At 41.8% G+C, this 17,220-nt stretch overlaps 1 protein-coding gene across 1 annotated transcript; it reads left to right on the plus strand.

Annotated features, from left to right (window-relative positions):
• Positions 1-13,004: 13,004 nt before the first annotated feature.
• On the plus strand, positions 13,005-15,982 carry LOC148015240 (putative LRR receptor-like serine/threonine-protein kinase At2g24230). Its single transcript, XM_087665507.1, has one exon. It carries the CDS (start codon positions 13,256-13,258, stop codon positions 15,860-15,862), a length of 2,607 nt encoding a protein of 868 aa, XP_087521633.1. The 5' UTR covers positions 13,005-13,255; the 3' UTR covers positions 15,863-15,982.
• The last annotated feature ends 1,238 nt before the right edge of the window (positions 15,983-17,220 follow it).

The raw sequence follows: 17,220 nt of genomic DNA on the forward strand, positions 1-17,220 counted from the left end.
ATGTAAATCAAAAATAGCTTATAATCACCAAAATGAGGGTACCGTGGGTATTTGGACAAGCTTGCATCATCCCATTTCAAGCCAAATAACAACTTGAAGGACTCATCCCCATTTTGGGGATTGATAATGGATAGGTATTTGTAACCCTATCTTTGACGCACTCCTCTTCCACTCTTGTAGCCTTCTCTAAATATTTCTTCCTCTTTGCCTCATCTAGACCAAGAGCCTCAATCTTCTGAGTTTCTTTTGAGATGAAGGCATTGAATTCATCCTATCATCTCAAAATAAAAAATGAAATATAGCTAGAGATAGAAAAGCACCTTCCATACAAGCTGAGATATTAAACCGCAAGGAGAGTTATAGCATGGGGCAGAACCTGGGCCATGTACTATAAGTACTTGAAATACATTTGATGTTGCCATAACCACATTGCATTATTACTACCAAATATGGATGTTACTAGTCAATTGATCACTACACCCCACACTCCCCTACTTTGTATCCCTTATGCATCAACAACTTGAAAGCATCTTTCATCATTGCAATTATCTCTTTTTCTTTCTTGTATAGTGTTTGTGGAATAGATAACTCTAACTGATATGATGCCATTGAGATATCACCAATCTAGGCTATTTATATCTCATGGTAAGCCATTGTACAAACTAGTTGGATGTTGTGGTCCATCCTTATGCTAATTAGATCCCTTGTGACATCAATGGTGGGGTTTCCCATTGACATGATTGACCTAAAGTATGGCATCACTTTTCATGCTTGCATGGCATAAGTGTAAACCTACATTGGCAAGAAGAGACATGAAGTACTAGACAATTGATATGAAACACGACCAAGCCTATCAAACTCAGGGGTTGATGCATTACAAGAGGCCATAGTTGTGCTACTATGTGAATGACTCGAGGTTTGGTATGACCATCAATGTCGAGCATTATAATATCAAAAGTCACGAGAAATTTAAACTATGTATTAAAATATTTTAGTTCTCATTTTATAAATTTATGTTCTATGAAAATAGTTGGCTAAATTCTTCACAATGACATAGGTCGGACAAAAAGTGAAATGGTCTCTCAGAAGGGTAGGTTCCTATAGAAATTTGGTAGTAGCTCCAGCAAAAAATCTAATGGAGATAGATAGAGGAAGAGAGGAAGGTTTTCATTCCAGAAGGACCAGAAAACAAATGCATGTGCATACACACACAGAACTATGGGGTAATTACACTTGCTTGCCCTCTTTGTCATCATCCTATCCATCTCCTACTCGTCCACATATGTAGTTTCACACCTTGTTCTTTCTAAACTAGATCGGAAAGTTCTCTCTCTCTCTCTCTCTCTCTCTCTCTCTCTCTCTTTTGGTGGTGGTGTATATTTAACGATCAACACCATTAATGAATTATGTGCTCTCATTGACTTGTCAATGACTATGATTCATGGCAATTTAATTTTTTTGCTCGTCTTTGGCACTGTAATATTTCTACAATAAAATTTTATGACCCTAAGATCCCGTGTAAAAACAATTTGAAGAAATCTCCAGCGACAAGAAACTCCAGCCTAAGTGCTCCATCCTCGCGTACTAACAACACTAGCCCCACGTTGTGCATAGGAAACCATGGCTCAAAACCATAACCCACTGCGGGAACTCCCCTTCAAGGGAAAAAGGATAATGAATTATTTGTAAATTTTTTTATAAACTCCCTCCCCTTCACCCGTTGCATGGCAGGGAGAGAGAGTGTGAGTAGGTGTTGTGGGGGGGGGGGGGGCATGGGGAGGAAAGCATGCAACCTGCCACCTGTGTGGCCACCCTCCCCCCCCACCCCCACCTTATATATGAACCCCCCCTCCCAAGCTTGGGAGGGGCATCGTGTGTGCTGCCCGCCGTTGAGTTACTACTGCCGTCAGACCGCTGCTGCCGCCACCTGGCCTACTGCCGCCCCCATCGCCATCATCATCATCATCATCCTCACCATCATCACTCCAATCATCCTCATCAACACACGTCATCTCTGTTTCTTCCAGAAGCTTGAGAAGCTTCTATTGAAGCTTCTCTAGGCCAAGTTCACCCGTGCCTCCCGATTTTTTTTTACCGTGTCTTGCAAGGCCTGATTCCTGTGCAGGAAAGGGGATCTCAGTAGTAGTAACTTCGAAACTTGTAAGGGGTGCCAAGGGGGAGTTCACTGAGTTGAAATTCCACAACGATAGTTACAAGTGGTTGTCGACGCCAAGAACATTGAGACCAAGAGCACGGAAGAACTTGGGAATAAAGCATCGAGTCCACCCACTAAGGAACCCATTGCCATCTCCCCTAATAGCGGTGAAACCTTAAAAACGTCCGTGTGTTCTACTAAGTCAAAGCGACCATCGCCATCAGCGGTTGCTTGCAACATTCAATCCACCGACAACAAAACTTGCATTGACCAATCCAGAGTGGATACAACACTGTCACAATAGGGTGACAAATCTATACCAATCGCATCCAAGGAGAACCATGACGCAATAACAACAAAGCCTCAGGAGAAACATGGAAACCCGGAGGACATAAGCAATCCTAGAGTTGACCAATCTTGCACATCTAGGCCTGAGCCCCTAGCCATGCTAAAGCCTAGGGAAACTCCTAGAACCTTGCATGAGATAGCAACCAAGCAAGCCCTCATTGAACATAGAAGTGTCGCAAAATGCTTAACTGAGTTGGATGCTAAGCTCAAAGTGTTCGCACGTGTCTACGTCTTGGCAAACATGGGCGCATTCCCTAGAGAGCAGCTTGAAGAATACTTGCCATTTCCCCTATCCTGGGAAGACCAAGAACATCTTGACGAGCACTATGACAGGCTCTTGCATGAGCGCATGCGACTCATCTTTGACGAGGAAGCCAACGAACTACGCTTAACTGTGACATTCAATGATGTGCTTTGCTAACCAAATCTCTTAGAGATAGAGCAACTAAAGTGACAATCAAAGCGTTGAAGTCAATTTGAAAAACGTTGGTTTGAAAAACACATTACAGTGGCTGAGCTGGGAGCCCAGATTATGACAATCTCAGAGGAGCGATTGGCCAAATGGAGGTCTCAAGGAGACCCAATCTATGTGGTGCCAACTTCCTTTTGAGTGTGCTGACTATCATTTGGGGTATGGACTTAGCCGAAACTAGCCAAGAAAACTCTCTAATTGATAAGATTCTCACTGAGGAGGAGCTACATGTTGCAAGTAGGCTCGGACAAGGTACCATGCTACTCAATGTTGCAAAATATCTATTGTTATTGAGTAAGCTACCACGAGTACTAGATGCGTGCGCCACACTCTAGTATAATCCTAAGTTCTACAACTGCTTTTATCCTCACAAAGTGACATGGATTCATAAATGTGTACATAAATAAACAATAAGTTTTGTGACCGTGTATAGATAATACCAACACATATAAGCAATGTTAGTCAAGCACAGGGAGAAAAGCTTGGGTTTGACAGGCTGAGCTCCTCGGGTCCTCCTCTCACCACATGTCTAGAAGTTGTGTGACTGTTCCCGCCTCCACGTGGAAGGCATGCAGCCCTCATTGCCACCATGGGAAGCCCTGACCAACACCTTTGAGGGTGTAGACAGGGCACCGTCCCTTTCTACAGGCTTTCCCTCCGTTTTCGATCTATCCTTCTGGGGACAAGCCCTGCCCCATTCCATCACAACCAGTCCATGCAACTTGGCGTGAGGAAAGATATGCTACTGGCTAGAATACACCCCGTAGTCCAGGCAGAACGAACATCATCACGGGGGCCATCCCTCTACAACAAACACTGCATGCCTCACCGCACCCCTCGTCATATGCGCTTGATAATCCATTATTTAATCCCTTTCATGCGAATAATTCTATCATGCCTCAGGGCCTAACCCTTGGTTCACATTTTTCAGGTTCCCCCACAGTAGCCGTCATGGAGCACATTGTGCAGTTGGACTGCAAGGAAGCTCTCCGCCGTCGGAGGGAGCATAAGGCACTAGCACCTCCACCAGAATGCTACGTGCCTACTCTAAAAAGGTATGCATCAAAAAGAGGCCCCAAGAGACACTGCCCAGGACGCAGGCCGAAAACTCCCCAAGCCAAGAGGATGAAGGCTCAAGGGAGCACCTGGGGTGTAGTGACACCGACCGTGCAGGCCCCCACTAGACACTCGAGCACCAAGTGCTTGAAAGAGGAGAAGGCAGCTAGAAACAATAGGGAATTTGATGAATTATTTAAAAGCATTCTTGAAATAGCTACGGCCAAGGATTACACCATTCGCGTCCCAGTCGATATCTTCCTTGCCCGGCCTGATGAAAGTCCCTCATTGGCACAGCCCGAGTCGCCCGACCACCCGAACTCACCTTGCCTCATACAAATAGAATAGCCCCTATGTTGTATAAGCTACTTAACAATTGTATAAGCTGCTTAACAAAGACCATCTTGCCATAACTTTTTATCCTTAAGTGGTTAAAGGGATAGGCTCCCCAACTATACAAACCTCCCTTACCTACTACTAATACATGTCACGTCTTTAACAAGCGCCGATGATATGCATCGCAATCAGTACCATAAGATTTTGATAAAGTAATATATTTTTGGTGTTGCATCTATTCATTATAATTGATGCATGTGACTTGCATATACTCTCACGAAGTGTCAAGTGGATGCAGGATGACACTGGTCTTTGTATGAAAGTGTTCAATGTCGAAGTCACCGCAAGACCACCAACGTCACAAAGAGCCATGACGAAGCCTCACCACTGAAAGTGAAAATCACCCTTACCGATCGCCCACATCGCATGACCCAAAGCATGATTAGTGGGGCCACTCTCTTTTTCTGGGTCAAACTCTACACTTGGCACTCACGACAGTTGTTACCTCAATTGTACCAACATCGCACGTTACAAAGAAGTTTTGCAAAATCTCCAGTGTATCTCCCCATCCCAACAATTGTTTCTCTAGCAATGAGGCTAGGGCACAATCATCACTGTAATATCCATTTCATGAGCCTTCGAATCCCAACATTTCCCAACCCATTGAAAGGCTGATAGCCTCAACGTATTGCAATGGTTGTAATTAGGCTAGTCTTTTTTTTTTAAGAAAAGAAAAGAAAAGAAAAAGCACTCACAATCACATCACGACACTTAGGGGTCCTCAAATTAGGTACGCCTAGTGACCTTGGTTGGCTAGCTCCGTCCCTAGTCCCCTAGCCCTCTACACATCCCCCACAATTGTTCAGGGCACATCAAGGGCAGGACATACCTAGGAAGCTTGTCTCGCCTATGGTTGACATGTCACCCTGACCCAATTCCACATTCCTTTTTGCACTCCGCCTTAGTATCATTGCAATCGATTGTGGTAAGCACTGCACAAATGGCCATGAAAAGTACACCGTACTCGTCGAGCAAGCCAAATAGCTACTAGATATCGAAATTTTGGTGTCAATGTGTTCAATTATGCTACATCGTGCTGTCGCAACACAAAGGATATCTCATACACCTTCCTATGTACTTCTCCTCAACATGGAAAACTTTGCTTCATCCACACGTTGTTATGAGGAACTAGACCCGTGGTCTTCTAACTACATAATATCTAAGTATGCACGAGCACTCACATAATATACCAAAATATATACACAGTTTGGGTCCTCAAGTGCTAGACAATACTCTCAACTTGCTTAGAGTTCGACTTGCCTCCCAAACTAATCAAACTACGTCTTGTGCACAATAAGAAGACTAGCACTACCCCCAGGGAGAGACCACATATGAGAGGTTTTCAATTGCAGGTATTGAAGACTCCAACGAAAGTGTCATTCGCCCTTCATCAACACTCAACTCTGAATTCTTATCCTTTATCATCATGCAAGACCACCAAGAATTGTCGGCCGTAGAATACCTAGAACACGAACACCTGTGCCAACCTAGGAGTGCAACTCCCAACAACAACTAGCCCTATCACCAACTTCACCAACCCTTCCTCCAACCAACCACCAACCACATGCCCCAAACGACCTTCATCCACCCCACCACCAAAAATCCTCCATGGCAAACCGCAGCTGTCCCTTCCACCCATGTCTTCGGTGCATGCCAAAGCATGCTACCTACGACGATGAGTGCCGTGGGACTGGCACTCATCTAGGAAGGGGGTAATGTTGTGGCTCTCCTCTTCTTCTTCTTCTTGTTCTTGCTTGCTTGAGCTTGTGCTTGAGAGATGGAGTGTGAGAGTGTGAGGGAGTGAGTGTGTGAGGGTGAGGGATATCATTTTATTTAGATTTTGTGTGAGAGAAATTTTGATAGCTATGGTCGAGATTGGTGTTTTTCTAGATAGATTAGAGCATGACTTTGATGGTAGCCATTGAACATCTTGAAACATGTATATTTTCTTGTCGATACTCTTGCGTATCACAAGGACTATGGATTCACAAGAACTTCACGTTGCACTTGTTGAAGGCAATGCACTCGAGGATCGTATCCTAATTTTATCAAATACTTCCATTCCAAGGGTTGGGTTGATGCACATTTTGCACCAACATTGAGCACTAGCACAACATGATGCCCATGTAGCTATATGGGGTAAATCTTAGATGCACACACACTTGAGAGAGCACCTTCATTGTGTATGCACAATTTCTTGCACACACAAGAGCTAGGACATTCATCATAAAAATAGGAACTACTGGTTGAGTGGAAAGGTGGATGGGTGAGTTTTGAGGGTCATGAAGGACACCTACAATTGTGAGATGGATTGTTTTCTTGGTCAGCATCATGAGGACCATTTTTTTGTTGAGTGATTGTGAGATTTTAGGTGGTTGGAGTGAAGTATAATATTTATTATTTTTTGAGTTAAGAGAGGTGAGGTTATGGATCTAAAATAATTAACAAATTGTGTTTGTATCTTGCATAACGCACGAGCACTTATAGACTAGGCTAGGCACTATACTTTTTACTGCATCCATCTTTTTGTGTATGGCATTGTTTGTGTGATTGCATGGCGTAAATTCAACCTTGGCATTTCTTCTCAACACATATGTGATTGAGCATTTAAGTACATTCTCAAAGCATATTTTTTTGAATAGGGCACATTGCATTAAGACTGAAGCAACTACAAAAAAGATTGTTGTTAAGAAAAGGGGACGTAGAGAGATGATGTACATTATACATTAGTTACCTATACTGAAGGAGGCATCAATCAAATTCAAGAGACCTTACTTGCTAAATTATTATGAGCAAGTTGAGTCTAATAGGAGATAAACAAGACCAAACAACTTGTAGGGGAGAGCGATTCAATTGTTATGGTGCTTGAGCAGAACTCAAAGAGTATAATGTAAACCATGGAGAGAGGCAATTGTAGCAGAATGACCATGCTTTGAATGGGATTTGGGGTTTTGGGCCATCCATGAATGCTTTGATCATTTCATAGTTGGCATATCGAAACCAAACTCCATTAGTATTTGCACACTACTTAGAAGGAGAGGATTGAGAATGTGGAATCCTTGTTATAGGTGAAGTTCAAGCCATAGGACTTGTTTATACTCCCATAATTCCTAATTAGTTGCATTATAATGTCAACTTGCAAAGTATTGTTGTTAATGTTGCAAAGTATTATCCTTAGTAGGGAATGACTTGTGTAACCCACATAGGCAGGTGATCACTAGCCTTTCAATTTTAGGTTTGCTGAACAAAGTAGTATTGTACTTATGAGGTGGTTTATAGAGATGGAAGTTCATCACAAGGAATTTTGGTTTGAGATTCCTTTCATCCCAATATAGTTGTTGGAAATAATTCTATGAAAACCAACAACATAACAGTTGTCTTTGGGTGTGCCACACATGCAGGAGGGTCTTTCATGTGTCTCCCATCACATTTATAATTCCTTGCAGGAGTGCAGAGGTGAAACATAACAATGGGAAGCTACTAGTGGATGCAGATACAATAGAGAACAATGCTGCATTATTACATCAATTGCCATGGCGCACAATGACAACTAGAGTTGCATCCACGAATGCTTGTCGACAGTGATGCTCTAATTAAAAAAGTCACTATACAGTATAATCTATATAATGAGCTTTAGATGACTTACAAAATAAGCATTGTGGCATATAGGAACTTGAAGAAGTCTTAATACAATTCAACAAGGTTGAAAAGAGGAGAAGTTCTCTGTGTTGAGATACATAGGAACAAATGTGAATTCCACAATGATAGAGAATAGTGAAGAAATGACCTACGATCGTGGTTGGCAAGCAAGTACGTGAGAAAAAGCATAGCAAAGTGTTTTATTCTCTAATGTAACAAACGATTGGGTATAGATTGAGGCTTTTAAAAAACCAAAATGAAAAGGAAAAGCTTAAAGCTTTTCATGAAACACAAAAGCTATAAGCGTTTAGGTGTGTTTATAAAAGCCACACAACTATATAAACCCCTTAAGCATCAGAGGAAGGGGCCCTTCTCATGCAATTGTTTTCTTGCCTTGGTGAGGAGAGAAGGGGTCATATCCATGCGTTTGGAGCAATTTATGTGTTCTCAACAAACTTAATGTACAAACCTCAAAGTGTCATCACAACCAAATTTTAAGGTATGAGGATGTTGTGTGGAGTTTTCTTCAAAATGACTTTGTTATATTTGAAATTGTAGATGCTATAATTTTTGTACTATTTTAAATATGTTTGTGGTCATTGGAGGTTACTGTGTTGGCTTGTAGTTTGGGTGTGATTGTGTTTTTTGTCAAAATCCCTTATTAAGTGTAGTGTTCAAACAAAGTCAATCACTTTATTGGCACTCCTTGTCTCTCATTTTCAGGTTGTGTGATAGAGTTATCTTCGATCATTGCTCATGAAACAATGGGTCACTAGACATGTTGTAAAGCTTGAGGGTTCTCTTACGCCTCCCTTTCTCTCTCTCTCTCTCTCTCTCTCTCTCTCTCTCTCTCTCTCTCTCTCTCTCTCTCTCTCTCTCTCTCTCTCTCTCTCTCTCTCTCTCTCTCTCTATGTCAATGAGCTCTCAATATGGCTAAATGGGTGAGGGGCAACACATTACTATATGAGACGGCTCTACTATGTTGCAAAGGTAATGGAGGAGGTGACCTTGAATTTCATTTCTAAGAAGTATAAGGAGTAGTTGTCCCCTCCATTTAGTGTTCGATTGTTGCCATGCTCCTATTTCTTACAAGTACTTGTATTGCTATTAAGAGGAATAGGAGAGCCTCCAAAGAGCATCTCATGTTATCCAAGATCTTACCTCACCTAAAGTAAGTTTCTTTGTGCTTCCCTTATTTTCTTAATGTAAGCAATGATCTTCATGTTTTCATGCCAATCTCCACCCATACCACATGGATTCCCATTGCAAATGACTCAAAGCAAAGGAAAGAGATTGGCCTACATAGTTGACCTAGATGCTTGCATTCTCATTTAGGGAGGACCCTGCCTAAACCTCAATAAGCATCATGGACTTGGTGCATGTGACAAGAATGGCGAAAGAGGTCCTTTGTATCTAGATTGTTAGCGATGATGTTGAAAATAGAATTGGATCATTGTTAGATATGTTCAATGCCTCACCCTTATAAGGTGCCACCAATGATCCATGGTGCTGAAAGTTGTAAGGCCCCCATTATGAAGAGAAGCCATATGTGAGACCACATATTGGTTGAGTCCTGACTTGTATGTCAGATGAGGTCTATGTGACAGGACGGCAAAAAGGTGATAGTTGTGGGTCTAATCTTTGGGTTAGACTGAGTAGTTAAGTTGGTAGAAACTCGAGGCACATTGCATCGAGTTGGCAGGTGCGGTGCCTGATGGGAAAGGGAATATTCCCTGGCCGACTAGTGGAGGCTCATATGGTAGGAAGGTTAGGCCGACCTAACCACCTTTGCGGGCTATACAAGCTAAACCCCTTCATAGCCATCTATCATTTATCTTTCACCCAGTCAGAGTTGTTCTAGCTAGCCTTAAGGTCTTCACCTATCTTCTATCTACATTGCCATCTAAGCTTCACAGTGGAAGTGCACGAGTAGACAGAGCCATCTTTATATCAGTTGTTTGGAGCTAAAGAAAAATTTTAAATTCTCCTCTTATCTATTGTGTACTCTCTATCTCTTTCTCATATTTTTTCCGTTGCACCGTGTAATTTTTACAATCATATCATTGCCCAAATGAAGGGAAGGGCCTTGCCATTGTGAGGCACAACATATTACATCTCTAGAGGAGTTTTTGGAAGATATGGACCTTTATTAGTCATACTAGAGGGCCTCAGTCTGGTTGTCCACAAAGACTATTGTCATTCGCCTTCTACCTCCATTTGTCCTTGACTCAATTGGGGCCATAGTAATAAAATATGATGCCTACACATGGAGTTCTTATGGACGATAATACTCTTCTTGTGCAAACCAAGGCTTAGGGTGCAAATACTCTATTTTCATGAAGCTACGCTTTGTGATACATGTGTGAGTTAATTCAAGGTGAACAAGGTTCTTGGTTTTGTGTTATTTGTTTCTCTTTTTGTATGGTCATGATATAAATTTTTTAAATACATTAATCTATTTATTGTACTTTAGTATCAATATATGATGGTATTTCTTATATATATGTTCACTAACATTTGTATAAGTTAAATTTGTGTGAGTAATATGAACAATGTTCTTAAATTCTTTTTACATACTTCCTACAATCATATTGAAAAATCATTTAGATCTCTTTTCACATTTATAAAGTATGTTAGGGATATTTGTTTATCTATTTATATATATGCATACATATACACTTATAAGTTAAATTTATGTGAGCAACATGAACATGTTCCTATTTTGCATATACACTTATAAGTCAAATTTATGTGAGCAGTATGAACATGTTCCTAATTTCTTTTTATATACATCCTATAATCATATTGAAAAATCATTTAAATATCTTTGCACACAATATGAATAATGTTCTTAATTTGTTTTTACATAAATCTTACGATCATATTGAGAAATCATTTAAAGCTCTGTGCACATTTAAATCATGTTTATACATGTGAGAGGCTATGCTCTTATATATGTTAATACTTATGGATAACATGAAAGCTTTGGGGTTTCTCACATTTGGTTTCTTTGCGACTCAACCACCCCCCAACCCTTTTGCAACATGAAACGTGCCTTAGGATACAATGTGCTCTACTTGTTATTGATACCAGTGCTTCAAACCTCGATGTGAGGCCCAGGAAGAACAATTGTTGCGAAGAGTCGAGAGAATCTAGGTGTGGAGCACATGTGGTATTTTAAGGGCCACCCATCAAAAAATCACCCTCTCTTAGTCTCATTTGAATCCTTCTTACCTTTTGATGAGTGCACTAATGATACATATAGCCACAACGAAGCAAAATTATTGGAGGAATATTCTTGTATTCTTTTTTGGAGGATTAGCACTACTCTTCCTATGGGCCCTTGGCATGACCAATACCCTATGTCTTTTGACCACTACTAAGTGAAATTAATGTTCTTGCTATTAGTAATTATTGTTGTTGGTTGACTACTAAGTCTATTAGCAAATCTCCAACAATGTCTAACTTTTGCTTTGAAAATAGATGTTAAGAACATTAGTCAATTTCTAACCTCTTTTAAGATAAGTTAAAAATATTATTTTATTTGCATAAGAGTAAGGGGTTTGGCCATGTGAGTGTTAAGGGATGTTGCATGGTGCTTAACCTAAGAGGCCTAAAAGTAAAAAATATGTGTGTTTTTTTGTTGGGGGACGAGGCATAAGTATCTTAGGAGATAAAGCTTTTACATCTCTACAACTTTTATCTTTTTTTAAAATAATATAAATCATTTCACACTAGGAAAACCTGGCATAAGCATCTTAAAAGGCCCAAGGGGGGATGTTTTATACCTTGAGGGTAGGGAGAGGGCACATAAAACCATAAGACACACAAACACGCAAACATAATGTAGGTTTTTCACTTTCCTTTTGCGTGCGTCAATGGTGGGGATCTAGAGCATAGGAATCGGTGATGTTCAGACAAAAGTAGAAATCAAAATGGTTCAAAATTTGACCATGTGATTTTCAAGACAAAAATTGAGGATTCTAACCTTGTGTGCTCCCTTAGAAACGCATAAATAAAGATGTAGAAAATATTTACAAAGCATAAAAAAATGTAGAATATATTTACAATACCCATAAGGATACATTTTAGAGTTAAAAAAATATTTATAACACCCCTAAATAAATATTAAAAAGAGATTAAGCAAGATTTAGAAGGGTTTCTTTTGAGTGTTTGAGTTGATTACAGCTTTGAAATATATCTTATCTTAATATATATTACCATATTGTAAAAATAAAAAAGGTAGAAATTAATATATGCTATTGCATTATCGCAAGAAAGTTGTGATATTTTCCCATGTTGGAAACGAGCTCTTTTCCCTTATTTTTTAAACTCATCGAGGAGCACCCTACCCCAATCACACCTGGCTAGGTATGTGATGCCTTTCTAAGTAGAAGCTCATGATACTGTCATAATTCACAATGCGAGAATTATTGAGGGAATTTGTCTCCTGGTGGATGCTCAAAAGAGGCCCTTCTAAACCTTGCTTAATCCCTTGTTAATTAATTAATGTATTAACTTATTACCAAATTAACAAGGTAGAAATTAAGATATATTATTAAACTTTTCCCTTGTTTCTACATGCCCTTGGCCCCGACCGCGTCTAGGGCCTCTCAAGCAAAAGCATGTGATGTCGTAGTGACTTGACAATGTGGGACATATAGTGGAATTTATCTAAATCTTCATGTGAACCCTCAAAAGGAGCCCTTCTAAACATTGACTGATCATATCATTTATTAATATACTAATGTATGCTAATATATATTGCTAAGGTGTTAACATATATTGATATAGTAGCGCACGATAGAAAAAGAGGAAGGTAGGAAAATTAAAAAATATTTACAGCGTGGCATTAAAAAGGAAAAGGGGGGAAATTAAACGAGTTGGAAAGGTGATGGCCAAATAAAGGTGGAAATTGAATTGTTTGAAAATGTGAGCTACCTACCCGAAGTCCCGGCTTGGTTGGCTGTTTACTCTCGTGTGTGTGTGTGTGCAGCACTGCTGCTGGTGTCTGTTTGTATCGAAGCAGGAGCATGACGGGAGTCCCGCCGATACAGTATGTCCGGCTCCCCTCCGCGCTGGCGCCATTATGCTGCCCCCAAGCTGCGGCCATGGCCGCATGACACAGCAGGCCATCATCACTCAGGCGTCGCGGCCGCAGGCAGCACCATCAGAACAAGAAGAAGAGAATGCCGGAGGACTCGCCGACGCAGCATATTCGCCGCAGCAGCATGGTATCGTATTTCCTCCTCCTTGGCCAGCAGCTCCTCTTTAATCTCCTGCTGCTCGCCTGCTGCATCAATGCCGCCGCAGCTTCTCCCATCGACGACGACCTTCGCTGGTTGCAAGCCTTCCTGCAGAGAGCTTCAGGCCAGCCATGGAGTTTTGCCGCATCTTCTTCTTCTTCTTCTTCTCCCTGTGGCCTGCCGCAGTACAATGGGACCCTCCCCTTCCGGATGCAGTGCAGCCCTAGCTCCAGTGGCGAGCCCCGCATCACCGGCCTCATGCTAGAGAGCATGCGCCTGCACGGCCCCTTCCCTGCCAACACCCTCGGGAACATCCCCTTCCTGTCGCACCTCAGCCTCTTCAACAACTCCCTTCAAGGTCCTCTACCTCCCGAGCTATGGCGTCTGTCGCATCTGCAGTACCTCTCCCTATCACATAACCTCTTCTCAGGTACGCTCCCTTCTGATCTTTTCTCGCTCGGAAGCCTTGTTAGGTTGGACATTTCGGGAAACTGGCTGTCCGGCTCTCTGTCTGCCTACCAGTTCTCCAGGCTTTCCAACCTGCGTTATCTCTACCTCTCATCAAACGCCTTCTCAGGACCATTCCCTGCACAAATCCTCGACTTGCCGAGCCTGCTTGATGTCAACATCTCTCGCAATAGCCTACAAGGGCCTCTCGCGAACCCCGCCACCGCCATATCTACACCTCTTTCTACCCTAGACCTATCTTTCAACGCCCTCTCTGGCTCCCTTAATGCCTCTCTTCTGCAGCAGCTCCCTTTCCTTACAAATCTGGACCTCAGCCACAACCTTTTCACTGGAGATGCTTCTCTCCTCTTACCTGCGCTCCCTTCTTCCCTCCACTGGCTGGACCTCTCTTCCAATAAGCTAACAGGGACGCCTTCATCCACCATATCCCACCTCCCTTCACTTTCTCACCTTGGTTTAGCTGACAATGAGTTTTCACCGTCGTCCTCTGATTGGGTTTTCTCACTGCGTCAGTTGATCTACCTGAACCTCTCTCACGGTCACCTGCAGGGAACCATCTCTGAAGCCATAGGCAATCTAACAAAGCTTAGTGTATTAGACCTATCGTTCAATGAGCTTAATGGCAGTCTTCCTCTTTCTTTCATTTACCTACATTCTTTAACCTACCTAGATCTCTCAAGAAATAACTTAAGTGGCGATGCTTCAGTTCTGGGAAATCTAAGCTCCCTGTTGTACCTGAACTACTCCTTTAACAATCCAGCAACAGGATGTGTTGCTTCTGGAGTCAGAGACAAATTTGGGCCTGCAGCATTTGAAGGTTTATGTGGACCATTTCCAGCAGAGGTGCTTAAGAACGGGACTGCTCATGGAACAAGATCCAAATCCCATGTGGCTATGATTCTTGGGCCCTTAGCTGGGGGTATGCTGGTATTATGTTGCCTGGTTGTTGCAGGCTTTCTGTGCCGGCGAACATCTTCACCACAGTTCCTCGCCAAGAGGTCGCATGTAGAGGACAAGTATGTTTCTGGGCCATTTTCTTTTGAGACGGATTCTGGAGTATGGCTGGCAAATGTGAAGAATCCAGGTTTTGTTCCTGTTGTGATCCTTGAGAAGCCGTTGCTGAACCTTACTTTTGCAGACCTCCTGCAAGCCACCTCGAATTTCAGTAAGGAGTCACAGCTGACGGAAGGTGGGTTTGGGCCAGTTTACAGGGCCAATTTACCAGGTGGTCTTGATGTTACAATCAAGGTGCTCATAGAAGGAAGAGTATTGAGTGACCAAGAAGCAGCAGATGAATTCCGAGCGCTTTCTAAGATAAAGCATCCAAATTTAGTGCCTTTACTGGGTTATTGCATTGTAGGAGATGAGAGGCTAGTTATTTATGAACACATGGCCAATGGAGGACTTCACCGCTGGCTGCATGAGTTACCCGTTGGAACACAGTTAGATGATTGGAGCAGGGACTTGCAGTGGGAGCCCGTGGAAGCTGAAATGGAAGTTTTAGGGGAACTTGGATTTTGGGACAGAAGGCACAAGATAGCATTGGGACTGGCAAGAGCTCTGGCCTTTCTTCATCATGGACATTCGTCCCAAATTGTGCACAGGGATGTGAAAGCCAGCAATGTATTGCTAGATGCCAATTTTGAGCCACATCTTGCTAACACTGGCTTAGTAGGGCTACTTGCAGCTAGTGATGAAGGCCTGTTTGCTGGAACGACTCCTGGTTATTCACCTCCAGAATACAGGCAACCTGGAGCCAAAGTGAGCACCAAGGGAGATGTTTACAGCTATGGTGTGGTGCTGCTTGAGTTGGTGACAGGAAAGAGGCCTTTTGGAGACTTCTACCAAGATGGGTATACAGGCAACCTAGTCGGTTGGGTTCGGCTTCTGATCAAGGACAAAAGAGGCCATCGCGCTTTGGATCCCAGGATCTCTTCTGACAGAGGTCCTATCTCAGAGATGCTTGAAACCTTGAGATTAGGGTATCTGTGCACTGCAGAAGTGCCTTCTAAACGCCCTACGATGCAACAAATTGTGGGCCTTTTGAAAGATATGGAGCCTAATGGGAGGAGCTCTCCTTGAATGCGATTACTGCTTTTGTGTGTAATCGTTTGGGAGGAGGTGGCTGTTGAATGTTTCATTATCGTCGTTGGCCAATGAATCATTTGCTGAATATGCAGGCATTTTCTTATTTTGATTGCTTACCTGGTTTACATTGCCTTTGAGACTCTTGCTTCATGTTTGATTCTGAGAATGTTACTGTACTCTCTTCGCAAGTCTAATCGACATGATATGATAGGGGCATTGTAATTGACCTCTGTGGAATGAAAGCACTAAATTGCTTCCTTCCTTGCTTATCCTTTGAATCCATTCTGACAGTAGGTTGCCACTTTTCTTATTCTTGGAACTCACTCTGGTAGTAGCCTGAAGGTACCACTTTTTTGCAAGGTAGACTTTGTGGGTTAACCTAACGCTAGGAGTAAATGAATAGGGAAAAGAAGCCATTACGGTACGATGTAACTTTATCATTTTCCTTTTTCATTTTCTAGATTTAATGACAATAGCATGGAGTTCATCAAGAGTAGTTAAATGAGTCCAGTATGAACTCTCCATCTTGGGAAAGATCATATACAATCCATAAATAATGTTATACTTGTGACCTAATAGTGTGTCATTATTACTAGCCCCAAGTTTTTCCCCTTTTGGTAGTTGGCGTGCTAGAAGAGATTAAAGAAAATGAAGATTCAACTATATTTATATTGTGGTTTCTCTAACTCCCTTATCCTTTATAAGCTAATTCTCAATGGTTGCCTCATATTTTATATTCCAAAAATTCTCATGCGCAAGTCCTTGGTTGCTCTTTTAAAGTTGAGCAACACCTTCCAACATAGTTGTCACTAGCTAGCTTGGTGGGTGTTAATCTTGCCTTACATGGCTGTCTTGCTTTGTGGGGCTATGCCGAGCTTGCCTAAAACTCGCTCAAAAAATGCATTTTACACACTATAAACAATATACTTCGCTTGCAATTAATGCGTGTTGCATGTGATGATGTAATCATTATTTAGTATCATAGTATGGGCTCATTGATGACCGTGCATTGTGCATAAATGTGTGGGTTGTGTCCTCTTTAGCTATTCAATGTTAGAATCATAGAATCTATACTATTGAAGTTGAGTTTATTGACCCAAACCTAAGGGTTCATAAGGGAGCATAGAGGAGCCAATGCACTTATGTATGACATACATGCAGTGATATGCTAAACTAGACAAATTAATGAGTGATATTCCTCAATCTTCAATACTCAAATTGATTGTTAATAGCTTGTAATATTCAAAAGGGAAATAATATAACTTTCAAGGATTCTTCATAAAATCAATGCCAAAAATCATAAATGTGAATGTGATTGAATTGTGATGACTAGAAGTTGAATGCCAAGACAA

The sequence above is a fragment of the Lygodium microphyllum genome, chromosome 24 (genome assembly GCF_053477565.2).
Source record: "Lygodium microphyllum isolate KBCC chromosome 24, Lygodium_microphyllum_v1.1.10, whole genome shotgun sequence".
Taxonomy (NCBI): Eukaryota; Viridiplantae; Streptophyta; class Polypodiopsida; order Schizaeales; family Lygodiaceae; genus Lygodium; species Lygodium microphyllum.